At 40.5% G+C, this 27,963-nt stretch overlaps 6 protein-coding genes across 13 annotated transcripts in view; 4 read left to right on the plus strand and 2 right to left on the minus strand.

The window, feature by feature from the left end:
• Nucleotides 1-267: 267 nt before the first annotated feature.
• On the plus strand, nt 268-9,527 carry mier3b (mesoderm induction early response 1, family member 3 b). Its single transcript, XM_045703190.2, is given in 14 exon segments — nt 268-342; nt 1,086-1,110; nt 1,399-1,544; nt 2,501-2,635; nt 2,930-3,053; nt 4,501-4,574; nt 4,784-4,856; nt 4,998-5,146; nt 5,247-5,328; nt 5,411-5,505; nt 5,675-5,802; nt 6,028-6,179; nt 6,420-6,800; nt 6,803-9,527. Coding segments are annotated over 14 exon segments (1,656 nt in total). The 5' UTR covers nt 268-333; the 3' UTR covers nt 6,886-9,527.
• Nucleotides 9,528-11,966: 2,439 nt separating this feature from the next.
• Nucleotides 11,967-13,900, plus strand: LOC106580405 (chronophin). Its single transcript, XM_014161416.2, has 2 exons — nt 11,967-12,771; nt 12,909-13,900. Exons 1-2 carry the CDS (start codon nt 12,168-12,170, stop codon nt 13,232-13,234), a joined length of 930 nt encoding a protein of 309 aa, XP_014016891.1. The 5' UTR covers nt 11,967-12,167; the 3' UTR covers nt 13,235-13,900.
• A 607-nt stretch (nt 13,901-14,507) lies between these two features.
• Nucleotides 14,508-16,986, minus strand: kgd4 (alpha-ketoglutarate dehydrogenase subunit 4). Of its 2 annotated transcripts, none has more exons than XM_045703191.2 (5): nt 16,670-16,986; nt 16,362-16,454; nt 15,712-15,775; nt 14,940-15,133; nt 14,508-14,696 (listed from the first exon to the last, which is right to left on the minus strand). In XM_045703191.2, the coding sequence occupies exons 2-5, from the start codon at nt 16,410-16,412 to the stop codon at nt 14,679-14,681; spliced, it is 327 nt and encodes a 108-aa protein (XP_045559147.1). In that variant the 5' UTR covers nt 16,413-16,454; nt 16,670-16,986; the 3' UTR covers nt 14,508-14,678. The 2 variants fall into 2 exon arrangements, with proteins under 2 accessions (XP_045559147.1, XP_014016892.1); XM_014161417.3 differs by having other exon boundaries at nt 16,308-16,454; nt 16,670-16,980.
• Nucleotides 16,987-17,187: 201 nt separating this feature from the next.
• Nucleotides 17,188-20,973, plus strand: cenph (centromere protein H). Its single transcript, NM_001146471.1, is given in 10 exon segments — nt 17,188-17,273; nt 17,590-17,724; nt 18,358-18,413; nt 18,511-18,556; nt 18,673-18,741; nt 18,942-18,998; nt 19,411-19,474; nt 19,663-19,714; nt 19,956-20,116; nt 20,675-20,973. Coding segments are annotated over 9 exon segments (723 nt in total). The 5' UTR covers nt 17,188-17,273; nt 17,590-17,602; the 3' UTR covers nt 20,771-20,973.
• A 199-nt stretch (nt 20,974-21,172) lies between these two features.
• dimt1l (DIM1 dimethyladenosine transferase 1-like (S. cerevisiae)) lies at nt 21,173-24,732 on the plus strand. Its single transcript, NM_001141559.1, is given in 12 exon segments — nt 21,173-21,337; nt 21,818-21,891; nt 22,057-22,143; nt 22,243-22,304; nt 22,412-22,505; nt 22,610-22,659; nt 23,017-23,140; nt 23,339-23,431; nt 23,565-23,629; nt 23,731-23,794; nt 23,913-24,019; nt 24,133-24,732. Coding segments are annotated over 12 exon segments (921 nt in total). The 5' UTR covers nt 21,173-21,279; the 3' UTR covers nt 24,176-24,732.
• A 2,285-nt stretch (nt 24,733-27,017) lies between these two features.
• LOC106580407 (kinesin-like protein KIF2A) overlaps nt 27,018-27,963 on the minus strand; it is a 37,197-nt gene continuing 36,251 nt past the window's right edge. For all 7 annotated transcript variants that reach the window (XR_014381829.1, XM_082966340.1, XM_082966343.1 and 4 more), the window contains one exon: nt 27,018-27,879. Coding sequence is in view for 6 of the 7 variants with exons in the window: in XM_082966340.1 (XP_082822466.1) it covers nt 27,791-27,879 (89 nt within the window). In the remaining variant the exon portion in view is untranslated. The remainder of the gene's footprint in view (nt 27,880-27,963) is intronic.

Genomic DNA, 27,963 nt, shown 5'->3' on the forward strand with positions numbered 1-27,963 from the left:
GTTGTAGTACATTTAGTAAATTGCATGATTTTCATCTATTCAAGGAAAAAGAAATTCAGCATTATGAATAGTAATTTCAGAAGTTATTCAACAGTATCTGCTTGGATAGGGGTTTCTGACAGGTCTCAAATTAATACAAACCAATTGAACGTTTGCCAATCAGTACATTTTTATCCCAGTCAATTTTTACAGTAACATTCCTGGCTAGATTTTGACTGTAGTTAGACTACCGGTCTTTAGTTTGAAAGACGTCACGACTACTGTTACCTGGATCTCTGATTGGTTCAGAGACTCTATCCGGGTACTGAGCTGGAACGAGCTAAAGGTACCAACATGGCGGAGGTAAGAGGGAAAACAGGGGACAAGCATCAGATTTTAAATCGATGTATAGAACATTTGTGTTGCTAACATTCTATTTAAATGTAATCGATTGCATAGATTAAGTTGTTTTTGTTCTATATTTGTGGTTTTGTGTCAAAATTGCCGCAAATATCCCTCTAAAATATGTTTGAACGTATACGCCGATCCTTCACGACAAGGCCTGTTCGCTCTCAGCTGCTTTGCTAACATCTACTGGGCAGACTCAAACGCCAATGATGTGGGAAGAAAAATAAATAGACTTGATTTGCAATTAATTGCGATTGTGTTTTTCGGTTCTTGTGTAAAAACAAAAACATCGCCTATAACTGGTGAATTGTTCACAGTTTTAGGTTCCCGTGTACAGAGGCTAAACAATAATTGTTTTTTTTAATTGTCAATAAGGTTAGCTTTAACGCTAATTTCAGAGCATTGGCAGTGCACACAACTGGATATAGGGGCCTTGATGTTATTTTGCGTGCCACATCCAAATGTTATATTGCTACTTAATATTCAAATTCTATAACATTAAATAAACCGCTGTGCGTTCGGTATGTGTTTTCAAAAATGCAGCTCTGTTTATTTATTTATCCTGGTGGATATTATTGACAATGTCTGCTGTAAAAATAAATGTTTGTTTGAACGAAAATTTTCAAACGTGTAACAGTAATATTCACAGATTCAAACTTGCTTAATTGGTGCTATTATATTTTTGTTCTTCTAAACAGGCTTCCTTCGGGGGTTCGAGCCCAGGTAATGTCGGAATGATTTTTTTTATGGAATTTGAATGTGAAATTATGAATATGAAATGTCCATTTTATATTCAGTTAATGTTTTGATACCATGTAGCTAAATACATTTATATCTTTATTAAGAAAGTAATTATTGTAAATTGTCATTCATTTAATTATGCTGTGGGTGCGCCATTGGTATTGACAAGCTGTGGCAGTGCCAGTTTTGCCAAGAGTATCTTAATTTATTTGCCGTTGTCTGTGTAACGATGCCTTTAAACTGCATTCTAAAATAGTTTTCACTCCACAGTTGGCTCTTTGTCGTCGGAAGATCATGACTTCGATCCGTCAGCCGAGATGCTAGTTCATGAATATGACGATGAGAGGACTTTGGAGGAGGAAGAGTCATTTGAGGGCGAGAAAAACTTCAACTCAGAGATAGCTGATCTAGAGAAGGTTGGTTGGCTACAGATTGTAACACCAGATAATGTGATTTAACCCAACTTTTTTTACCATTATACTGGTAGTTACAGGTGTGACTATACAAAACATCAGCAGAGATGAACTAACCTTGTATTAGCGATTGGTGGAAACAGGAGTCTCGTAAAATGGATGCATCCAGTTGCACGGGGTCCATTTGATTTGAGAAAATGCTCTGATATTAAAATAATGTTGTTCATTAAGTAATCCAACAATGTGTACGTCGCCATCTTGTCTATTTCAAGTCTTCTCTCATTAATTGAGACAGGTGTGTCCACCCCCAAAGTGCTGCATGACAGACAGACCTGTCTCGATCAATGTGAGAAGACTTGAAATAGACAAGATGGCGGCATACACATTGTTGGATTACTTCATGGACCAAAATATTTTATTTTTAATAACAGCATTTTCTGAATTCAAACGGACCCACTGCAACTGGACACAGACATTTTATGAGACTCCTTTTTCCACGAATCGAGGACGAAGATGGTATCGCCAATACCAGGTTAGTTGGAAAAATCTCTGACAATGTTTTTTAATATCCACACCTGTAACTACCAGTATAATGGTACACATCTTTTTCCCATTAAATCACTTTATCTGGTGTTACAATCTGTAGCTAGGTTGGCTAATAATATACATTAATGTACTGTTTCCTTTCTTTTAGACAGGCATTATAGTTGTCATTTTTATTGGAATATTTTTAATTCTGTTTATGCTTGAATTACCACTTACTTCCCTACTTCAATTAATACAATGTTATAGGCTGGGGGGGAAGCATAATGTATACATGACTATGTTCTATGTTATTATGGAAACAGACACTGTGTCATGGAACTTTTCATTTAACCATTCTTCACATAGCAGACATGATATATCCTGATTTTGATTGTAGAGACATGGTCTAATATGATTTATTTTTGTTGTAACAGGAGGGGAACATGCCCTTGGAGGAACTGCTGGCCATGTACCGCTACGAGGCGTCTGTCAGTACGGCTGCAGGATCCAGCATGGACAGCTCTTCTGGGGAGCTGACGGATGAGCTGCCAGACATGACTTTGGACAAGGTGAGCAAAATTCAGTCCAATATCAGATTTGGTAAAGGGAATATTAAAGACATGTCACCATGTACAGTATAGACAAATTTGTGGATATTGAAAGAGATTTTCAGTATTTGCTATATCATCAGTAGGCCATCTCTATCCCAACTATTATTATGTTATACATGTCTTACTTTTGTATTACCTCCAAGGTGTGGTTATGACAGATATGAAACAAAACAAACTTGGAATTTTTAGGGTCAATTGATCCTTGACGGGTTACCTTCTAAAGTTACAAATGGTGATTGTGTTCTTCCACAGGAGGAGATTGCTAAAGACCTGCTATCAGGAGACTATGAGGAGGAGACCCAGTCCTCCGCTGATGACCTCACCCCTTCAGTCACTTCCCACGAGGCCACCGACTTTTTCCCCAGAACACTCAGATGTAAGGCAATTCACTTCAATTGCAACTTTATTAGGACACCTCGGGGATAAGACATTGTCAGAGCTCAAGGGAGCGCAATTACAAAACACAAATGGGCAGATTCATATAGTGCTTAATAGTGTGAAAGTTATGAGTAACTGCAATATTTCATTTATTAAAGCTGCAATATAACTTTTTGGGGGCGACCCAACCAAATTCACATAGAAATCGTATGTATTTTTTTAATTAAATTTTTTACATTGAATATCCAAAACATACAATATACTTGCAGTGAAGCCGCTCAACAACTACATCATACCAGTCATCCAACAGACTCCCATTCAGAGCGACACACAGAAGCATCCCAGGGTCAATGCCCTGCTCAAGGGCACGTTGACTGATCTCCCCCCAGGCCAAAAAACGTGAACCCAAACCCTCCAAGATCCCCCCACAGTTCCCCAATAGCTGTTCCTCAACCATTCGAGACCCCTCCCAAGAAGAAAAATAGAATTCATTCCATCCCCTACCCCCAATAACCCCCCCCCCCCCCCCCCCCCCCATGCACCAACAACCAAGAGAATGAACTAATGAGAAAAAAGACAGAACAAAACAGCACATAACAACGCAACAAAAAGTATTAAATAAATAAATACATTTAAAACAAAGGACATCAAGGACAACTAAAATCATAACGGCAATGCCAACTGTATATGTTTGTGTGCATGTCTGGCACTATTACATGTATGTGTGTGTTCTTGTATGCGTTTATTGAATGAGTGTGTGTATATGCACGGCATCAGCCTCAGGCAAACCGGCATTAGTTGTAAAAACACTGCCCCTCAGTGTCATTCAAACATTATTTTTATTATGTTTTATTTCCCCTCCCAAAAAAATTGCTTATCTTTGTTGTTATTTGTCATTCTCGTTGAATGCAAGTCTAAGAAACGGTAGATATGTTCTATGTGATCTATTTCTGTGCTTCCTGTTAAGTTTTGCGTCTTTTACTTTCGGTTTTGTACACCAGCTTCAAACAGCTGAAAATACAATATTGTTGCTTATGGAAAATATATTTCACAGTGGTTTCGATGGTACAATGATTCTCTACACTATACTTGCTTGTTTTGTCACATAAATTGAAATTAGGCAAACTATTAGAATTTTAGCAACCAGAAAATGTCAACGCGAATTCTGCATAGTGCATCTTAATGTTTCCCAATTTTAGCTAGCAGTATGCTTCATTGAAAACTCATAATAATGGCAAAAATACCGTCAAGTGCAGGTTTCATTATAAACAAAAGCGCATTAACTTATTTATCTTGTGCTTTGTCAGCATTTATCCCCTCCCAAACATTCATACCATCTTTTAATATGACCTTATCTTGTCACGTGATGAGTTGATAAGCACAGGACACCATTCGTACAGCAAGAATTTTAATAAGGCGTGCCCTTTCTGTCTTTGCATTGTCAGCTAACACTATCTACGACGGTGATAAGGAGTCAGAGTGTGAGGAGGATGGGCCAAGCCCCGAGGACTCCAGAAAGGTAAGAATCCTGTCCTTTTAAAAGTGACTTGATTTGAAGAGGATTGGAGGTCAGTTATTTTACTTTCCAATGGTTACAGTTGTTTAGTAACCTTATTTTGGTTAACTGAACCTAGACCTGCATTTGGACTTCAACCTAAAATAGACCGATGGTGGAAACATGGTGCTGCATGTTCTGTTTTGAAGGGTAAGTCTGTTTGTATTTCACAGGAAATAATGGTTGGGTCGCAGCACCAAGCAGAGGTCCCCACTCACCTCTGTCACTATGGTGTTGATGAGAAGGGTGAGTGGAGGCTTTCTTACGAGGTTAACCCATAAACCTATTTTCAAAGTTGCATTTGACAGTCAGATATTTAGAAGTGTTTCCAAGTGTAATATTGCATAGTGTCTAACATTGTGATTGTCATCTGCCATTTTCGTACAGTATATGAAGATGATGACCAGTTGCTATGGACCCCGGACGTGTTGTCAGAGAGTAAGGTTAGGGACTTCCTGTGTGAGGAGTTGTCACGGGCAACTGACGAGAGGACAAGAAGTGACACGGCAGGAGCTCATGTGAGAGACAATGAGCAGGTCAGTCATCACTTTAAGACTCACTGGATGTCATAACATTATATATGCTCCTGCTGCCATCTCAAAGTTGTTCACCTATTCCTCTGTCGTCTCCCTGTAGGCTCTGTATGAGCTTGTGAAATGCAACTACAATACCCACAAAGCATTGGAGCGGTATTGCAGTAATGTGAAATCCTCAAAGGGTAAGTTACCATTTTGAATAATTAGTAGACTCCTAAATGTCACTCTATTGTGAGGGAAAATGACTCCTTGTGATTTTTACAGAGGAATCCCCGCCGTGGTCTGAAGATGAATGCAGAAACTTTGAACATGCACTACAGATATACGATAAGAACTTTCACCTCATACAGAAACACAAGGTGGGACTCTCTCTGTTCCTGATTAAAGGGTGGATAAATTATCATAATGTTGATAGCTTCTGTAAGGATATGGACACTTTTTATTTAGCCTTTCTTTAAAAAGCCTGTGACACTAACTTCCTGTGTTGTAGGACTTTTCTCTTTATCGTGTATTTCTGCCCTTCATCAGGTGAAGACACGGACGGTAGCTGAATGTGTGGCCTTTTACTACATGTGGAAGAAGTCGGAGCGCTTTGATTTCTTCGTCCAGCAGAACCGCTTTGGCAAGAAGAAGTATAGCAGCTATCCTGGTGTAACGTAAGTGATCGCTCATTCTGCTCAACAGTAGTAACTGAGGTCTGAATTCATTGCCAAATGTATGTAGACAAGAGTTCCCTCTGACTATGATGAAAGCCTGTGTTTGCAGATTTTATTTTATTGTGCTTGCAACTACATGAAAGGGGTGGCTCATGGTTATTAAAGGAGAATGCGTCTATGGCTGAGTGTGTGTGTTAACCTGGTGTGTCTTCCCTCTGCTTGCAGGGACCTGATGGACCGGCTGGTGGACGAGGCGGAGGGCCTGGCAGTAGACAGCTCCTCCTCTGTGTGCTCAGGTGGAGGAGGGGTGAGGATGGAGCCCACCACAGAGCAGCAGCTCAGCCTGCTCAACTCCATCACTGCCAGCGACCTCACAGGTTAGTCAACAGGGTCTCAGACGCTCCACATGGCATGTAGCACAAACTGACCCCATCTTCCTTGACAGGGTAACTATATTTTTCACAAGCCTAACTTCAGATCTGGTATTCAGTATGAACTTACAGTACACATATTATACACAACAATACACATTTATATAATCTACATAAGTCCTAAAAACTTTGCATATGAAATCCACAGATAACCAAGTAGTTTATATACGTGTTCCCCTCCCTCAGCCCTGAGTAACAGTGTGGCCACAGTGTGCAGCCCAGCGGAGGTGAGCTGCCTGGACTCGTACAGTTTCCCCCCTCTGGAGAGCCTCCACCGGGGGTCGCTGGCCCACGACGAGCCCCTGGGCTTTCCATCCAACGGAGGAGACCCCAACTGTCTCAACATGCTGGATGCTGGCTTCTACCACTCGGACCTGGGCCAGCTGGGTGGGGTGTGCGGGGCCAAGGAATGCGAGCGGCCCTCTAAGAGGCTCAAGTTGGCACTGCCCGACTCCTTCATCAACGACGTTTCTGTGGGAAACCTCGCAGTGGACTTTGAGGGACGGCGGAAAATGACACACCACCGTATCACCGGCACCAAGATGGCAGTGTCCGTCACAGACTTTGGGAGTTTGGCGGGGAGCCCAACGGACTTATGGGAGCACACACACGGCATCACACACAGCACAGCACGGCGCTCCAGTCAGAGTGACCTCCCTCCGCCCCGCCCCCAAAGTTCCACCTTTAAAACCACCCTCCCATGTGTACATAAGACTCACTCACTGGAGAATTAGATTTATTTAATAATTATATATATGAATATACATTTATTTCATTTGTGAAATATGACATCAGTGATGTCTTTATCATATAGAACTAAAAATCTTGATTTCTCAAGAGTTTATATAGCCATTTATTTTCTCTGGTCCTGAGATGTTTAATGTCCGTGTTTGTGTATAGTGGGGTCCGGCCCGAGGCTGCGGATAGACAGTTGTTTGCCCCCACCAAGTTATCCTGTCACTCATATTCAGCTGCCAAAACATCTTTGTTCTGGTTTCATATGTAGTTTGTTCATTGTTAAAGTGGTACTTTTGATTGAATATCAGTGTTTACAGGTACTTATAGTATCCAGGCTTGGGAAAATGTTATTTTGTCTGAGATGAGCCTGGGGTTTGTATTTAATGCAACAACGCTCGTTGTCGAGGCGTTGTAGGTTATAACTCGTTATAACCTCCCTCTCCGCCTTAGAATTTCTCTCCTGTGGAAGCTTATTTTGTACTCAACCTGCTTTTTTTTCCAGACCTTAACAGTCCAAAGTGGCCAAACCGGAGGAGAATGTTCTAGAATTGTAACAGTATATTATATGATAATTTCTCATTGTTCATTCTCGTGAGTTGTGACAGGTCAAGACATTTGAAACATTTTTAAATTTAGAGACTTTAAGGCTGAATCTAACACCCCAATAAGCCGAGCAGCTTTATCTGTCCATCAGATTGTCTGAAACGTGCCCTTAAAAAAATCACTCTTATTGCCCCAGAAATTAGCCTATATCATGGCAATATTTTACATTATGAAGGAAAGCGTTTTTTTGGATTGGTATTAGTGTTGCTTTGAGATGTGGTGTTCAGTTACAGTAATGTATATAGTTTCTACCCTATACTCTTGGCACAACACAAATCTATTTAACCCAGGCAAATTGTGCTGTTTGCATGTTTATCATGGAGTTTGTTGCGCTTGACCACTTGGCAAAAAAGAACAATACAAATTATTCTAAATTGTATTGCTCTATATTGAAACTTAAACAGCCTGCGTAAGATTGTTAGAAGTATTATTTCCTTATTTAAAGCCACTTTTCTGTAACTTCCACAGTGCTGACTGGAGGATGCCTTTTGTTATCCGGTCCATAAATTAATGTCCAGTTGCAGTCTAACAACAGCCTACTTCTATTTCTCTTGACTGAACTAACTAATTGTGAATTGTTGATTGTCGTGGAGTCATCACTGTCTGTTAATGAGTGCAGTAATAGTGTTTACTTAATTTAACTATGCATTGTGAGTTGGATAGTTAGTTTTGGGGGTATTTAATTCTGAATGTCAGACACAGAAGTCCATAGATTTTTACATAAAGATGTACCATCCAATAATTCACTATCCTGAGTGTGTCCTGTCGGGTTTCTTGCATATGATCATTGGTTTTACCTAGGTAGGTGTTATCTAGTCACTGTTTCTATGGCAAACATTGGAGTCAGCTGTTTGTTCACCTTGCATTGTTTCCCCAAATGTGCACAGTTTCATGTAAATAATTAGCTAATAGCCTTAAATGTCTTCATTGACGTCTTAAACTTGTGAATCTGTGTTGATACAAAGACTTTAAATTATATTCCTTGTAAAAAGGCAATGTGTAGATATGTACAGACATTACATGTTCTTACGTTTTACTGATGGACTTTGTGTTTGGATACTTTGGGGGGACAATGCATGCTAGCTGTGTGACAGTTCTTGAAAATGTACCACAAAAAAAGGCTTTACCTAAGATGTATTAATATATTATTCAATGTCGCATTTTGTGTTCTGAAGTCTGCAATCATACGTACAAATCCCATTTTGTTTCTCTTTTATCATTTTCTTTTCACATTGCTGTCTTTGTCTTGGTGATAAAAGGATTGCTTCTGTAGTCTGTATCTTGAGAGATGGGTCTAGTCCAGAATCAAGCCCTTGTCCCTATCCCTTAGGTACTTGCATAGATCTGGTATGGTTGGATAGATATAACCAAAAATGGTATACCATATTGCTTATACCCATCAAATACTTACAGATACATCAAGTGCCTAGGGAGATGTACCAAATTATTGTTGCTCACCATCATACAAAGTGCAGATGCAGTGGGTGTGTCCAGGTGCTCTCTAGCTTCAGAAGTGCAGGGATATATTTTTCATCCTGTGGTTTGTACAAAGACTCGGAAATACTGTCTGAATGTAAAGGCCATTGACTAGTAGATTAATATTTAGATTTACAACCCTGTGCTGAAATCTCGTGATTTCAGTGAGACTTTTGTGTGTAAGAAAGCACTAAACTAATTCCTTTTATATTTTGTATTGTGTTTTGAAGTTAAGGGGGGTGATTATAGCAGATATATATTAAAAAAAATCTAGTTCTGTGAATAAAACCTGCAAAACGTGTATCCAGAAATAGACAATCAACACATTTACAATCAAATGTTAAGAGAATCTTTATTGTTTATAAGAATTGTACATAGACACTGAATTGGTTTTTTTTCTTTTGGTTTTAAACATTTTGTATTTTCTGTTCTTTAATACATGGTGTATGGATCCAGAAAAAAGCTCTGGAAAATGTCTCAAGACTCCTGCTTTGACTTGTGTGACAGCACAATTGTGATTTTGTGGTGGATCTTTCCCTAAAATGTGTTACCCGTCCCCAACTTCTTCACTGACATCACTATGGTGGGTTTATACTTTATAGTTGTCCCCCACAATTAAATCGGGAAGGGGACTGTGGATCTCCGTCTGTTCATACGTTAGTCACATGGGATATCTCAGACAGCAAAGGCCTGATTTTGAAGAAACACCGGTGAATGATCTGTCATTCCATAGAGATCCATCATTTACAAAATTACACTGATTGGCCAGATGGTGGTGCTTTAAAAGACTGGAAATGCTAACTTTGAAAGGTCACACCCCTCACCTTGTTTGACCTAGAACATGAAAGTTGGTACATAGATCCCTCTCCTCACAAGGAACACATTTGCCTTAGCTCTGCTGTGATGGATTTTCTGCCATTTACAATTTTGTAAAAAACACTACTCTTCTGGTACCGAATGACCGATCTGCATGAAACTGGCATCTATGGACAAAGGTCTCTCAATGCAATATTTTCCAGACTAGTACCAATAAACATTCACGTGGGCAGGAACATAAATACATATAAATCAGTTACGGATATTCGCATTGTAACACAGTTTGGTACGTGTTTAAAACACTTTCAAGACAACATCGACCACACAGTGGCACTACAACAGACATGTTTACATCTCTTGATCTGACTTGTGTACTGAAATTTGGCACACGTGCTCAGGGAAATGAGTCTAACTAACCCACGTGATATCGCAGACATTTTGATGAAAGTTGAGTGAATGATGCTCATGCCATAGAGAGAAGTCGTTTACAAAATTACACTGATTGGCCCAAGGACGACATGTTTACTGTGTGTTCCGAAGAAAAAAATAACAAAACTGTACATTTCAGGGGGTCTTGGCCTGCTGTATCTCAGGTTCTGTAGCAGTCACATCGTTTCTGACACTTAATGAATTTTTACTTTTCTAACAGTACTAAGAATGTGTTTGTAGGACTTAAAGTTTTGAAACCAAAATGTACTTTGAGCGCAGTATACAATATTATGCCTAGTTTAGTAGGTTAAACAATGCGAAATACAAATACAAAATCGTTCTATTCTGTGGCTGTATGAAATAGCAAACATAACGTGAATTAGGCTACCTGCCAACCGTGTTAGAGCGTGGGACTAGTAACCGAAAGGTTGCAAGATCGAATACCTGAGTTGACAAGGTAAAAATCTATCGTTCTGCCCCTGAACAAGGCAGTTAATCCACTGTTCCTAGGCTGTCATTAAAAATAAGAATTTGTTCTTAACTGACTTGCCAAGTTAAATAAAGCTTAAAAAAAAAAATTCTGCGATGACATTACCTCATCTTTGTAATTTACCTCCATGATAAAATGGTAACAACCATTACTGTAGTTAGATGTGTTGAAAAAGATTCCACGATATGGGCTTTTATTTCATTAACAACTCATAACACATAAACAAAGTATCTTACGAAACAGTATACCAACACAGACAAACTTTATACACAGGGGTATACACATTTGTAAAAAAAGAATAATAAAAAAGATACAAAATGCTTTACAGGGATTTAGGGTTCGTTTTGCTTTACCAATTTTCAGATTATGCAACATTTAAATAAAATGTAAATTCAATACATTTAGTCCACAATCCGGATTTGGGCGAGTGCTCGGCTCGTTCTCGATGCAGTGTGCTGTTGAAATCTAAGCCCACCGTGACATATAGCACCGACCACCGGGACAAATACGGTGAAAAAAGTGTGTCCATGTTACAACAGAACTCTCTGGTTACATTGAAGGGGATCGATTAAAGTCGCCCGGGCGCCCGTGTAGGCGTGTTTCGGTTAGAAATCGATTGCATTCGATTTAGAACCGGGCTGCCTCCCGGGCGTGAGCCAGGTGCCCCGTTCAAAGCCCACGGCGAAATCGTCTCAAAACAAAAGTGACGTAATTAAGCATGTGTAGTAATTAGTAGGATTCTGTGTTTATCTATGCAAAAGTGATTGTCTTCCCAATTAAAAATATTTAGAAAACTCAAACATTTATTTCATGAGAAATTACGATGCCCGTTGCTGCCTTGTTGACATATTGACCGAGCGTCACATGTAACAGTCTTCCTTCACTCACTCTCCTCACCCCTACCTGGGCTCGAACCAGGGATCCTCTGCACGCCTCAACAACTGATACCCTCGAAGCATCGTTACCTATCGCTCCACAAAAGCCACAACCCTTTCAGAGCATGGGGAACAACTACTTCAAGGTCTTAGAGCGAGTGACGTCACCGATTGAAACGTTATTAGTGCGCACCCTGCTAACTAACTAGTCATTTCACACCGGTTACCGTTCGATTTGACAACTGCCCCCCTCCCTCCCCGTTTTTTCCCGTTGATGTGAGACGGGCCCGGTGCCCCGCGGCTGAGCATAATCGAATCCGCCCATTGTAACAACGTTGGATACAATGCGAACGCTGCAGTTTCATTGGTTTATCATTACAGAAAGGCGTGGTTAAATATTGTTTATTCTGTTGATTATGAAATGTCAACGTAATCGATACATAAAACGTCAAATGGTGGTTGAAACCTATGACATTGCAGTAGGTTTTGGCATATCTAACGTTAAGAATGGCCGGCGCACGCGTCTTCGGCTTCAAGGGATGTCGGAAGATTGGAGGCTCTCAAATAAGAAATCTGCTTAATGCAAAAGATTTCTTCCTTTTCGATTGCGATGGCGTAATATGGCACGGAGAAAAGGCAATAACTGGTGCCCCTAAGGTGGTGAGTTCTTTGATCAAACACGGCAAAAACGTGTTTTTCGTTACAAACAATTGCACTAGGCCACGTGAGAATTACGTGAACAAGTTCTACCGTTTGGGCTTTACTGATGTTATGCAAGAGCAGATATTCAGCTCCTCGTATTGTTCGGCGCTTTACCTGAGAGATGTCGCTAAGGTGCAAGGTAAGGTGTTTGTCATCGGCGGAGAGGGAGTGCGTAATGAGCTGTTACAGGCTGGCATTCCTTTCGATGGTGACGACGACGCGCCAGACGGCACTATATTTAACTGCGCATTGGCCTCGGATGTCAAAGCGGTCCTTGTTGGACATGATGACAAGTTTACCTTCCTTAAATTGGCCAAAGCCTCCTGCTATTTGCGGGATCCAGAGTGTCTGTTTTTGGCCACTGATGTGGACCCCTGGCACCCGCTGCAAGATGGAAGAATATTGCCAGGTATAATACCGATGCTGTGCACTAACTAATCTAGCTAGTAAACTAACCGACTGGTGTGCGTGTGGAAGAGAGGAACAGAGCTAGAGAAAAAATAAATAACATGTACTCTATTTCCAACCCCCATCTCTCTCTGTCAGGTTCTGGGTGTCTGACAGCAGCACTGGAAGTGGCCACAGGTCGGAAGGCCATGGTGATAGGCAAGCCCAGCCCCTTCATGTTTGAGTGCATCTCCAGCCAGTTCAGAGTGGACCCAGCCCAGTGCCTGATGGTGGGTGACCGCCTGGAGACAGACATGCTGTTTGGGGCCAACTGTGGCCTGGATACCATGCTTACACTCACAGGGATCTCTCAGATGAAGACAGCCCAGGAGTACAGAGACAGTGATCACTCCACAAATCAGAGCTTTGTACCAGACTATGTAGTGGATACTATTGCTGACTTCTTACCTGCTTTTGAGGACTGACTTTGTGTTTGATGGTGGTGTTGTCAGTTCACCAGTGTTGAGTGACTCTGCTGTTATAAATCTTATAACTGACTGTTCAAATTATTACTGAGTTTAAGAAAAACAGTTGTAGGATCATGAGTGAAATGTTACTTTTATATTCCAGTATTGGTTGTAAGAACTACTCATTCCAGGTAATGCTGTTTAACATTAAAGGTTCTAGTAATCAGGTCTCAAAGTTGACATTTTTGGCAGTGCGTGTAGGCCTACTGTAAATATTCCAATGAATTGTTGATGTGTATAGTGGTGTAAACGTGATATGCTGTCTGTGTTCCAGCTATCCCTTATGGGTTTTAGAAGAACATGTGAAAATCCATATTTCTGAATGGCCTGTGACCGTTGCAGACTAACCACATTGATATGCGAGAGGCAATCAATGCACAAATAGTATTGGAGAACACTGAAAACATTTGAAAAGCTTCAAGATAATGACTGTCTTTTTAATGTATTATGATCTTGTAAGTCATCTAATACAACTGGTACCAGTACTGTCAGCTGAACTATCCCTGTTGTGAATTCCTTTGCTGGAAGACTGAAATTTGAGCTTTTTGACATTCATATTAGACTATTTCCCTTGGGTGTGGTGTTTGACATATATTGTCAGATCCAATAAATGTGTATTTTATATCTGAACGCTCCTGTCTCAATTCTCTAAATACCAGACATAAAACCAAGTTAGATGTTAGAACATTAACATGTATAAGAGTACACATGCATTAAGGTCCATTGTTTACCCACTGTGGCACAAATGCCATCTTACATTTAAAAAGAAAAATCGCAGGCAATATCATAGTAACCATTTTAATCATTCATGTCCAATATCAAACAAAATCCATTCACTTCCATTATGTATCCTACTTGCTCTGTACCCCAAAAGACTTGCACCAGATTAATCCATGTTAGTCTGGGCCATGAGAAAAGAGCCCTTCATTTTCTTCAGTTCTGGGGCGTAATTCAGTCTGGTCCTTGTCATAGAAATGAAGAAAAATATGCAACTATCGACAATGTAGTGTAGCGATGGGAGAACAGGCTGGTCAATGGTACACAGACATACTGTCAACCTTCAAGGGTTGAATTAAGTGAAGGTGTAAAATAGTGAGCACTGAGTGAGGTGGGTGCTGAACAAATAATTATAATTGGAAGATTTACGGTAATGGCTTTTTTTCTTAAAGAACAATTAAAATGTACCCATTGAAATTAAGTTAGAATCAAGCAAAAAATATGTACACAGTCACATCTTTAAAAATAAACTTTATATGTACAATTTCAACATGAATAAAATCTTTACTCTGCATAACATCTAATGAGGTGTTGCAGCAGGTCCTCTTGTTGAGGAACAAAATGAGGCAAAGAAAATGATTTCCACAGATAAGGACCTTGGTTGCATTCACTGAGTCACTCAACATCACTCTGGTCCACCACGCTGAAAAATAAACCAGAAGAAGATTTGGTGGTAAGTGAGATCTTTACTGTATTACAACACTAAGGTAACAATTAATGCACTTTGTGTACCCGGGATGCCTTCTGTAACACTATGGGCTGAATTCAAAGCACAGATCATATCATGAGTGTAGCCGTATGTTACCACCCCCTAAATGATTTGTATAAACCTGTTTTTTTTTTTTTTTTTAAATCAACAATAATAATGCCACAGATAGGCATTAACCTGGATATAGTCCATCTCTTCTGCTTCCAGTGCTCTCCTGCGGTATCTTTCGGGGAGTTCCTTCACTGTGGCCAAGCTGTCTGGGGTTCCAGGGAGCCGAGTGAAAGGTCCTGGGGGTCTTGATAACGGCAGCGGCACTACAAGTGGAGGTGGACTAGGAGAGCTGACTGCTAATGTTTTAAGAGCCTCTTGGACTGAAACAGAGGAAATGGTTGTTTGTTTTTAAACAATATTCATGTAGCTTTTAAAGCAGTGATTTTATTGTTTTAAACATCCTTTGTGTTTTATGTTATTTTAAATTCATCACTTTCATTGCTCCTGGTTTGCTTTGATTAGCACATTCATAGCACTGTTTCTTTAACAAAATTGGAAAGGACTAAAAGAACCTCTTCCTAAAATGGAAAATAAAGTCAGTGTTCCCCCTTTTATTTGAAAAGAACCTCAAAACAATACCCAGGTTTGCCAACATAATGTCAAACCAATAGAGGACAAATGTTTTTAATGCGGAGAGCTACAGAGTAATATTACAATAGAACATTGTTTGACGCAATTCATACTGCCTATCATGTTCAAGTTGATGCAACTAATCAACATGCAACCAACACATTGACATGCAATAGGCTACATGTTGACGAACAAAACATAATAGCATACAGTAGCTGTGTCCCTGAACAGTCAAAGGCTGGAATGTCCTCTTCAATAGGGTTAGTATAGTACTAACAAAAAGAAAACAATAGCTAGTGCAACATCAAACTGACAAGTTGCTACTCACCATTCGGCCTGGGTACGCCCTCTCTGTTGGGAAACTTGATTAGTGGAGCATGAGGTTTCACAGCCTGAAAGGTAGTCAAATGAAACCAGACAAATTAAATCAACCACTTAAATGAAAGTAGTTATGACACACTTGTCTTTTGCAGCCAGCCAGTCCTATATACTGTTTAATGCTATGAAGTGAAAACAATGCCATATTGTATTGTAGGCCTACACATGTTTATCATTACTTTGAATAAACTGCATAACTAGCCAGCTAGCTACTGGACAAGGTAAATTAGCTAACTAGAGTAAACACTTTTGACAGGAAGAACTACTGATCAATGAAGTTGCAATTTATAGCCTTAGTTCAACGCCAAACCACATAAATAATGTTACACTTATGCCAGTTAGAGTGGAGCTAGTCAGTCAACTTTTACTTTCATATACATACTACATGCTAACCTTTTGGAATTTCATGCAGACCAACAAGGGCATTAGCACGGGTAGCTTGCTCGTTAGCTTTGTGGATGCACAGCAAAACCAGAAATATCGCTGATTTCTGACCTTGAAAGCGTAACTTCTTACATTAGCTATTCAACTTTTAAATGTACTCACTTGAGTGACAAGAGTGGTTGCAGAGCGATAAATTACCCAGTTAGACAAGCGTACCTGTACAACCCGCCCAACAGTCGCCATTTTGCTACTGACTTTGCCCCCCATGACCTCACGGGTCTTCTTCCGGTTGAAAACAATTCGCAGTTCCTAAAAAGTACCAAAGAGCATTTGTCATGTGAAAATAACCAAGTCCACTGTATGGAAACCATAGGTTGAGAACAACGGTATGGAAGGGATGGGATGCGAATGTGAGCTGTCAAAAAGCTAACGGTTCACCGGCGGATAACACCGTCACATTCAGAGTCAAATACAGAATAAAACATTATCTATGTACGGACTCCAAACCCTTCAGAATTTCTTACCTTTGTATAGATGCAGTCAGCTGAAAATAGGCTTTATTATTCGAAAAAACAGTAAACGTTCAGGTCAGTTTCTCAGGCTATTACTGTCAAACGTGACTTTTGCTTGCACCAACTTGATTTCTAAGAATAACACAAGGAAAATCCTCTTAATCGATCAAAATGCTGGTAGCAGACAAATCCCATTGACCACATAGAGCTACGTAGGGTCCATTGAAAATTAACCTTGTTTTATATGTTCAAATAATCACTATAGAGTATAGGCAATGACAAACGCGGTTAGCAAAGGAGAATAACCTACCGGTAATTTATTTTTACTCCGCCTAGAAAAATGCGGGGGGGGGTTACTGAATAATTACTTGGTCACGTGGTTAGTCTTAATTTCCTGGCGGTATATTCAATATTGCACCAAGAGCCTATCACCGAGTCGAATTTTAAAGGACGTGACGTTTAACCAATGGAAATATTGTTACGGAAATTGTTAAAAATGATTTGTCCAATAGGATTAGACTTCTCACTTCAGTTGAGTAGACATGTTGTATTGGTTTGCTAGTTAACTGCTAAAAGGAATCCATACATTGTTTGTGTATTGAAAACTAAGAAAAGGGTACGTATTATTTAAATGTCTGTATAATATATTATATTTCAGTTAGTGTTGATTAATTAGTTGCTTTCAAGTTCTTATCCGACATTCCTGTCATTTAGCTGGCTAGCTAACGTTAGCTGGGGTTGTCTGCTTGCCTTTATCAAAGTCTTTCCCTGATCATTTCTGGTTTCACTGACTTAGATGGAAAGGTGATTGCAGAGTTAAAAAATTACAGAAAATCATAGCTAAATGTCCTTTCCTTGAGTTGATTGTTCTTCTCTATGGTTCTGTTGACGTTGGTGGTGAATCCACTGACTGACACTATTTCATTTTCCAGGCAATAATTGAACATGGAGCCCTTGGATAGACTGGAGACCCCTGCCTCAAGTCTTGAGACCGTGGCATTAAATGGTTTTCAGGCTCCTACGGTTGACAATGGACAGAAGGACAGCTCACCTGCAGAGATACTAAGGTTTTTCCACAATTCTCATCTATAGATCATACAATCATTCTGCAATACTTTCAGATGAATATGTATCATTCAGAATTACTATTTAACAGCAAACCCATCTATCATAGAGTATGTAATACAGGTAACTGCCAAAATAATGGAAACACTTGAGTAAATGAGTGATGCAAAGTATACTGAATCGGGTACTTCCATCCAGGTGGGGTTCGTCTGGAAACGTGCCTCAATGCAGGGATGGGATATGCCACTGTACTCCAGCATGAGGACGAATAGGGCAGTTTTCCTGGAAAATTAGCAGTATTTTCGATCTTCTCGATTGCGCGGTGTGGATAAAGGTACAATTTTGAGCACAGTGGCGCATCCCATCCCTGCATTGAGGTACGCTTTCCCGACCAATATCTCGTGCCGGTTTCTTAATGTAACCATGACTGCTTTCCGATCTCAATGCAGCTCGGAATGGTTGGTATCTTCTGGCAAGGTGCGTTGAAGCTGTTCTTACTCGTGGAGGCCCAACGCCCTAATAAGAGACTTTATGTTGGTGTTTCCTTTATTTTGGCAGTTACCTATGACTAGAGCTGATACTTCTTAATAAGACTTGGTATTCATTTCTACATTCATGAGTGTTTCTCCCCTCAGGATGAAAGAACAGATGTCAAATCAATGTTTTGAGATGGCAGTGAAGCTCCAAGCAGGTAAATTACATTACCTTTATTACTGAATTGGGTATGCTGATATACTATGTGACAATAAGACTGTTATTATTTAGCAATTTCAAATGTTCTTTAACAGGAAAAGGCAAAAGATCTTGCAGTGCATCTGATGCTGAGAAAGACTTGTGAGTGTCTTTAGTTTGCAATATCATCTCATGTAGGCCTATCCATAACCAAAAGGAATATTTTCTCAACTCGTATTTTGAAAATGTGTATTTCTTTGTCTCTGGATAATCCACAGGCTGGATTATGCTAATACTTTGGAGGAAGCAAAAATCATTAATTTTAACAAGACATTGGCCTTACACAGGTAACTATCACATTTCTGTATTGATATGTAAAATAATGGTCTTTCAATCCATTAATTACTAGTGCATTAGTTATGATAATAGTAATTTGTTGCTTGCAAACCCTTTAAGTAGAAGTTTGGAGCATCAGTTCCATTTGGACTTCTTTAAAAAAAAAAAAATGTTTTTTTTTACTGATTATACATTGTGTTGTATTTGTCAGGATGCAGGTGTGGCATGCCATCTCTGAGAAGCTGAAACAGAGTGATCCAGGGGCTGTGTAAGTCCAACAGGAGCAGATTTTAACAGCCTGTTTGCATCCCAAATGGCACCCAATTCCCTATATAGTCCACTACTCTTTACCAGAGCCCAATTTACTATATAGGAAATAGGGTGCCAGGAAATAGACCCTGTCTTATTGATAGCAGTTCCTCCTAAACTGGCCTTTGAGGAAAAAAAATATTAACACTACCTTTGATATACTTTGGGATTGAGTTGAATTTGTTTGCATTGTTTGTAAAAATGTAAATTACACAAACCACAAATAGTTATCAGTTGTTTACCTACCGACATTGTTATTACACTTTACCTGCCTATACTGTACATAACTAATGTTACCAATTTAAAAACATGTAACTATATATTTTTAGCACTACTTGATGTAGTGTGGGGCCTGTATATTTTTATTCCAGAGCAATGAGGGGACTGACCAGTTGTAGCCTAGACCTTTGTTTAAAGATAAAGACACTTCAGCAGGTGGGTGCATCTGTTTTCAACAATCTGATGGTGTGATTGTTATTCAACCGTTTTATAAATGACAACAGAATGTTTATTGTTTTCATCAGAAAAACGGTGCAGTCATTGGCTTGGCTCTGCTGCGGTGTCACCAATTGTTGCAGATTTATGGAATGCCCTTTCTGACCTCTTGTTTGCTTTGTCAAAAGGAATCATGTGAGCTGCAGGACCAAATCACAGACCTTAAAAAGCAGAGGCTAGGTATTACATCACCCACACTATTACTGCTTTTGCAAGGATGTATAGGAAAGTTCAAATGTGTTGTTTGAACCTACTCTTATGAGGGTGTAACAATTCACTAAATTTGAATGAAGATTAAAAATTACTTTTGTAGTGAATGTTTTCGTACTTTGCCTTGTATTTCAGGAGAAGAGGTGACATGAATAAAATAAAATCCCTCAAGCATATTTTATTCTTTGACATATGTTTTATTTTTCTGCAGATCTAAAGCGTCTCACTCATGAGAAGATGAAGGAGATGGATGAACTGAAGAGGAAGAGGGAGCACCCAGAGGCAGAGAAGTACAGAAACGTCCTGCAGAAAGGCCAGTCTCACCTGGAGAAGTACCAGAAGATGGCCACCATCACACAGAATGTCCTGCGGGTAAATTGCGCTCGTTATATCTTTAAGAATACAGCTCTTTATTCCTAGGATGTGTCCCAATAATATCTCCTTTCTTCTGAAGTGTGCACTTGATTACTTCTTCTCACAAATCTGAAAGCTTTGGACTCGTGGGAATGTCCATGATCTTTCTTGTACCAGTCATTTCCTTCCAAATCAGTAAAGGGAAGTGAACAAGTGCACACTTGGGGAAGAAGGAGATTTAATTGGGACAGAGCCTTAGTGCCAATGTAACAGTGTAGGTTCCGTCCCTCTCTTCGCCCCAACCTGGGCTCGAACCAAGGACCCTTGCACGCATCAACAACTGACACCCACCGAAGCATCGTTACCCATCGTGCCACAAGAGCCACGGTCCTTGCAACGCAAGGGGCAACCCTACTTCAAGTCTCAGAGCGAGTGACGTCACCGATTGAAACGCTATTAGCGCGCACCACCGCAAACTAACTAGCCATTTCACATCGGTTACACCAAGAGGATGGTAGCATTTTACCTGTTCTGTTAATGTCAGAACTCATGATGCTATGTTTTTTTTCTGTCCAGGGGATCATCATTGCCAGTAAAGTGAACTGGAGAGACGACCCCAAATTGAGAGACATCGCCATGACGCTGGAGGACATTCCCATCTCTGAGGAATGAGCATTCTGCATGGAAGGGAAACATTTCTGTGACATTGTTTATATGTATAATATGTTCAGTTATCGGAGAGGAGAGAGAGAGAGAGAGATATAACATTAACTGATGTTAAGAGCGCTTAGTAAAGTGCATAATACACTGCATCAGAGTTGGACATATTTTTGTAATAAACCATTAGTTGTTTTTACAATAAAAAGCATATTTGTATTGACCATGTGTTTTTATGAATACAACTGCTGTTCACCAGTTTTGAAATCTGGTAAATGTTCTAGTGAAATGATGGGAAAGAAATGTGATGCATGATGAAACCACAGGTGTATGGCTCTGCCAGTAGATGGCGGTACGCACCAATCGGCAACGGTTTCTACCATTTCTAACCACGGCAGCACATTTCCTGCAGACGTCATAAGTCAGGATATTTCGGTTATTTGCACGTGTCGAAAATATTTTTTGCGACTGGAACAATTTTTGATTCATTCGTTTTCTTTAGGAGTGTCTCAGTCGATTGAAAAATGCCAAAAGTAAGGACAGAAACGAGAACCAGACAACACCAACAGGTTAAAAACCAAGGTTTGTTTCAGCTGTTTCGAGTATCTAGCAGCATCTAGTATCTAGCAGCTAACGTTCGCAGTAGCTTAGTGCGAGTCGGAGCTAGTCAGTGGCAAATACGTTTTTAGCAAACGTTAGCTAGCCAGTCTGTTATGGCTATATATATACAATATCATTGATCTGGCGTGATTTATTTGTTAACCGTGCGTTAATATCTACTAAATCACGCTAGGTAGATATTAGCTAAGTTAGCTAGTTCATTATGTTAAAAGAATCATGATAAGGGGTCCCGAGTGGCGTTGCGGTCTAAGGCACTGCATCTCAGACCCTGGTTCGATCCCAGGCTGTATCACAACTGGCCGTGATCGGGAGTCCCATAGGGCGTCGTCCGGGTTAGGGGAGAGTTTGGCCTAGGGTAGGCCGTTATTGTAAAATAAGAATTTGTTCTTAACTGACTTGCGTAGTTGAACAAAACATTTTTTTAATGTAAATGTATTCTAGGGGTGATGTTCAACACTGGCCTTGGTCAACACATCTTGAAAAACCCACTGGTAGTCAATGGAATCATTGAAAAGGTAATGTACTGGTTGTAACCACTTTGTTTACCATTGGTAAAGGTCAAGGATCACAACCACCCCTTCTACAATTTTAATAAGCATGCACAGAAATGCCTTTGGTCAATATTACAGGATATTGATAGGACGGCTCACTGACATATTTTCCGATATCCATGTTGGCAGGCTGCTCTCAGGCCGACAGATGTGGTGTTGGAGGTGGGTCCTGGCACAGGAAACATGACTGTCAAACTGCTTGAGAAAGCCAAAAAGGTGAGAGATGTGTTCTTACTGGCAGTGAATGTTTGTAGCTAAAGGCTTATTTGAGGCTTCTGGTACTTATTGTTACTTTCATCTTCCCCTTGTCTGAAGGTAGTGGCCTGTGAGTTGGACGGTAGGCTGGTTGCTGAGCTCCAGAAGAGAGTGCAGTGCACGTGAGTACTTGCCATAACTTAGCTAGTGAGATACATTTACAATTCCTTAAAAGGGGAGTATAAGTTGAAAGTGTGATAAGGACATCTGTGTTCATTGTCTGTAATAGGCCCATGCAAACTAAACTACAGATCTTAGTGGGGGATGTCCTGAAAACAGAGCTGCCTTTCTTTGATGTCTGTGTTGCCAATTTACCTTACCAGGTAAAACTCATCACCCTCAGTAACCAACACTTACCCAGTTCAGTAACATAATTCTGACAATAATACATACCTACAGAAACATCTGTTTCATTGTTGTTTTGCAGATTTCATCACCTTTTGTCTTCAAGTTACTTCTGCACAGGCCTTTCTTTAGGTAAGAGACAAGAGAAGCTGGCTGGTTCCAGAGCTGAAAAACTCCCCTGATACTGTCTGATGTTTTTTCTTCACATCCATTAGTACACTTGGGGGACAAATGTGAACTTCAAACAGGCATGGGTAGACCAGACTGTTGTGTAAATCATGCATTATTATCAATGTGAGATATTTAGGGACATTTGAGTGATGTGCATGGACCTCAAGTTGGGATTTGGCCAAATCAAAGTGTATTTGCCATATGCACAGGATACAGTGTAGTGTACACGGTACAATGACATGCTTACTCGCAAGCTATCCTCATAAAGTGCAACAACTTAAACAATGGCTAAAACCGTTTGATTTTATGTCTTGTCAGATGTGCAGTGCTGATGTTCCAGAGAGAGTTTGCCATGCGTCTGGTTGCCAAGCCTGGAGACAAGCTGTACTGCAGGCTGTCCATCAACACTCAGCTGCTGGCTCGAGTAGACCACCTCATGAAGGTCAGTGGGATCTCTTGCTTGCGTCCCAAATAGCCTGGTCAAAAGTAGTGCACTATATAATAGGGAATAGGATGCCATTTACATTTTGGGACAACCATTGACTCAGCCATGAAACTGGCATTGTGCATGCGGACTGTTGTTTCTCAGCTATGTTACTACCGTTACTTCATTCTTAATTTTCATTTGTCTCTTGCTCAGGTGGGGAAGAATAACTTCCGTCCTCCTCCTAAAGTGGAGTCGAGTGTTGTCAGAATAGAGCCTAAGAACCCACCACCTCCGGTTAACTTCCAGGTAAGTGTTAGTTCTGTGAAGGTGATTGTATAAGAGACATGGTTCACTGTCACCTACATGGGAAAGCTAGGAGTTAAAATGTTCTGCTGCACAGTAGTTCTTGTAATCGGGTATGTAATCTTGCCTCCAACAGGAATGGGATGGTCTCGTCAGAATTGCATTTGTGAGGAAAAACAAAACCCTCAACGCAGGTTTCAAGTGAGTACCAAAACAAAGCATATTCAAATCATTATTGGTCATATCCTGTCAGCCTTAAATGGTTATGTGACAAGCTATAGACTGAAGATGGTTCTTTCCAGGTCCACTGCAGTTGAGCGGCTGTTGGAGAAGAACTACAGGATTCACTGTTCAGTACACAGCGTGGTAAGCACACACACACCAATATTCTACTTCTGCAGTCTGTATTTTCACATTCTGGATGTGGTTGGGTGATTTATTACTAGTTAACATGAGTCATTACATTTGTTTGTTTCTGGAACAGGAAATCCCAGCAGACTTCAGCATCACCAAGAAGATTGAGAGTGTTCTGCAGGAGGCGGAGTTTAGTGAGAAGCGAGCCAGGAGCATGGACATAGATGACTTCATGGTGTAAGTGGAGCTGGACTATTCTACTTATGTTTGCAGTTTTCTTTCCTTTAATGTTAACTTGGTTTATTTTAGATTTTTCATGTCATAACGTTCATAATCTGTCTTCTGTCCAGACTTCTCCACGCATTCAACTCTGCTGGGATCCATTTTTCCTAACCGGACAGTAGACGATTAGACTATAGCTGAGGACTTTGTGCAGGAGCGCAATATGGTGGAAACCTATCCAGTTAAACCTCCAGTGTTCTTTAAAGAACAGAAACTGGAAGCTTTTATGGATTGAGATCACATCTAAGAGTCATGTGATTGATATCTACTCTCACAGGAATGCAGCAAGACACCTCAGACTCAGTCCCTGGACTACCTTCATCATGCCTTTTATATGAACATGAAAGCTGGTGATCAGTGAAATTGTTTGTTTTGCTGAAATGTACATATTTAATAAGCGGTAACAGGTATAGTTGATGTTCATACATAAAACAGGTGATACAAGTACCTGTTGAGGTGTGTTCTATGCACTAGAAAGTACAGATGGTCAGCCCTACAGTTTGTGCTTGGTTGTCATGGATAGGTTGAAAAATATACTTTGTCAGATGTCTGACTCATGGTTGTTGTGTGAGGGAGCCCTGAGATAATCTTGGTTTCATGAATTCATTTTTTTCATGAAGTTATGCAATTCATGACTGCTTTACCACCATAAAAAACATGATAGTCTGACCTTAACTCTCCATATATATATATATATATATATATAATGACCGAACTTGGGAGTATTCAAACAGGCTTTGCTGCACTGTACAGTTGTGGCCAAAAGTTGAGAATGACACAAATTAATTTCCGCTTAGTTTGCTGCTTCAGTGTCTTTAGATATTTTTGTCAGATGTTACTATGGAATACTAAAGTATAATTACAAGGATTTCATAAGTGTCAAAGGCTTTTATTGACAATTACATGAAGTTGATGCAAAGAGTCAATATTTGCAGTGTTGACCCTTCTTTTTCAAGACCTCTGCAATCTGTACTGGCATGCTGTCAATTAACTTCTGGGCCACATCCTGACTGATGGCAGCCCATTCCTGCATAATCAATGCTTGGAGTTTGTCAGGATTTGTGGGTTTTTGTTTGTCCACCCGCCTCTTGATGATTGACCACAAGTTCTCAATGGGATTAAGGTCTGGGGAGTTTCCTGGCCATGGACCCAAAATATCGATGTTTTGTTCCCTGAGCCACTTAGTTATCACTTTTGCCTTATGGCAAGGTGCTCCATCGTTCTGGAAAAGGCATTGTTCATCACCAAACTGTTCCTGGATGGTTGGGAGAAGTTGCTCTCGGAGGATGTGTTGGTACCATTCTTTATTCATGGCTGTGTTCTTAGGCAAAATTGTGAGTGAGCCCACTCCCTTGGCTGAGAAGCAACCCCACACATGAATGGTCTCAGGATGCTTTACTGTTGGCATGACACAGCACTGATGGTAGCGCTCACCTTGTCTTCTCCAGACAAGCTTTTTTCCGGATGCCCCAAACAATCGGAAAGGGGATTCATTAGAGAAAATGACTTTACCCCAGTCCTCAGCAGTCCAATCCCTGTACCTTTTGCAGAATATCAGTCTGTCCCTGATGTTTTTCCTGGAGAGAAGTGGCTTCTTTGTTGCCCTTCTTGAGCAAGCTCTGTACTGGTGGTGCCCCGATCCCGCAACTTAATCAACTTTAGGAGACGGTCCTGGCGCTTGCTGGACTTTCTTGGGCGGCCTGAAGCCTTCTTCACAACAATTGAACCGCTCTCCTTGAAGTTCTTGATGATCCGATAAATGGTTGTTTTAGGTGCAATCTTACTGGCAGCAATATCCTTGCCTGTGAAGCCCTTTTTGTGCACAGCAATTCCTTGCAGGTAACCATGGTTGACAGGGAAAGAACAATGATTCCAAGCACCACCCTCCTTTTGAAGCTTCCAGTCTGTTATTTGAACTCAATCAGCATGACAGAGTGATCTCCAGCCTTGTGCTCGTTAACACTCACACCTATGTTAACAAGAGAATCACTGACATGTCAGCTGGTCCTTTTGCGGCAGGGCTGAAATGCAGTGAAAATGTTTTTGGGGGATTCAGTTCATTTGCATGACAAAAAGGGACTTTGCCATTAATTGCAACTCATCTGATCACTCTTCATAACATTCTGGAGTATATGCAAATTGCCATCATACAAGCTGAGGCAGCAGACTTTGAAAATTAATATTTGTGTCATTTTCAACTTTTGGCCACGACTGTACAGTCCTCGTCTCCCTATGAAGTCTGCCTCTAATTGGTGCTGGTGTCACTTCTACTGCTGAGTGACAGGTCCAGAGTCACCACAGTCCCTTCCTGACAACCCTCACTGTCTCTGGGTCTTACAAACACAGGACATCACACTGCTTACTACACAAACACCTGTAAATCCTATCGTTAAACTAGAGGTTTTCCTACCTATGAAGACTGGAAATTAATCAAGGCCTATATTCAATCCATGTCATAGCTCGATTGACATTTAAATGCAATATTCACAGTTAACCTTGCATGTCGGTGCAATCGGAAATTCTATTTAAATATCAATCGTACTGCAACGGACCTTCCACGGGTTCCGGATTGAATCTAGCCCCAATTTATCATCATACACCATGTTACTCAGCCCTGTAAAATCCAGGTTATATGCTTCGTCAAGTATTTTGACTGCATGTGCATTTCTGTCAGTTATTAAGGAGACTATTGAGAGGTTCTAATGACACATCAAGAGTTAATGCCTAAGTGTGGATGACATTTCAGTGGTGCAGGTCAAATCAAACAGGATACTCTTAGAGCGTTGGGCCAGTAACCGAAAGGTTGCTGGATCGAATCCCCGAGCTGACAAGGTAAAAATGTGTTCCCCGGGAGCTGAAGAGGTGATTGTCGATTAAGGCTGCCCCCCACACCTCTCTGATTCAGGGGGGTTGGGTTAAATGCAGAAGACACATTTCAGTTGAAGACACTCAGTTGTACTACTGACTAGGTATCCCCTTTATTACTTCAGCCAGTGTTACATCTGTGGCAAACACAAAGAAACATACGTAACAGTAGGTCAGTGGCATTTACTATACATTTCTTTTGTTTAATAATAAAAACATTTAAATGGGTGAAAAACAACTTTACAGTATTAAATAAATGGGGGAACAAATAAACTGGGTTTGCCACAAAACATGATATGGCACAACACCGAATCAAACTATAGACAAGGACTGGTAAGACATGAGAAGAACCACAACTAGTTTTGACTTCCTCTCAACTCAGGAAATTCAAGAGGAAGAGGGAAAGAAAGACTGACCCTACAGAGTAATGTCTTCTGTACAGTGCCAACTGAGCGGGGAACCAACCACACGCGTTGGAGGCCAACAGAGAGTTGCACATGCATACATGTCAATCAGACCTACCAGAATGCACAACCAACATGGAGGTCTCTGATGAAGACAATTCAACAGCCGTTCAATTTAAAGTACAAACAAGTAAAAAAGTAAATAAATGAAATAGAACAGGGCAAAACAAGAGTGAAAATGTAAAATCAGCTATAAAAAGGGATCCAAGGTTGCATTCCCCTCCTGTTATTTCTGATGACATCCGTGGGCCTGATTAGAAAACAGATGAGTCGGTTTCTTTGCATTTTCACAGGTGGTTGTGACTGCTGTGCCACGTTTTTATAGTGGTCATGACCCTGTATGCGCCACTGCCCACTCCACACGGAGACCACAATCCCCTCCCTGGTCAGGTCTGGTCTACAGCAGGGCACGTGGCCTCTTAGGATTGATCTGCTTACTGGCTTGTTCCTCTTCTTGGAGCGACGAGCGGAACGACTTCACTTTATCTGAAAAGAAAGGAGCAGAAAGAGTGGATTAGATATTAGTATTAGTATAATAAAAGTGAAACCTACTACTGAATATCAATGGTG

This window comes from Salmo salar, chromosome 20, assembly GCF_965601325.2.
Source record: "Salmo salar chromosome 20, fSalSal1, whole genome shotgun sequence".
NCBI lineage: Eukaryota > Metazoa > Chordata > Actinopteri > Salmoniformes > Salmonidae > Salmo > Salmo salar.

What these genes read in the sequence shown, in the direction of transcription:
- LOC106580405 (XM_014161416.2), top strand. Translation starts at nt 12,168, where the DNA reads ATGGCCGGCGCACGCGTCTTCGGCTTCAAGGGATGTCGGAAGATTGGA. An exon ending in AGATGGAAGAATATTGCCAG is followed by an intron (nt 12,772 to 12,908) that starts GTATAATACCGA and finishes TCTCTCTGTCAG; the next exon opens with GTTCTGGGTGTCTGACAGCA.
- kgd4 (XM_014161417.3), bottom strand. Translation starts at nt 16,412, where the DNA reads ATGGGGGGCAAAGTCAGTAGCAAAATGGCGACTGTTGGGCGGGTTGTA. An exon ending in CAACCACTCTTGTCACTCAA is followed by an intron (nt 15,776 to 16,307) that starts GTGAGTACATTT and finishes ACTACCTTTCAG; the next exon opens with GCTGTGAAACCTCATGCTCC. An exon ending in GGGCGTACCCAGGCCGAATG is followed by an intron (nt 15,134 to 15,711) that starts GTGAGTAGCAAC and finishes CCTCTGTTTCAG; the next exon opens with TCCAAGAGGCTCTTAAAACA.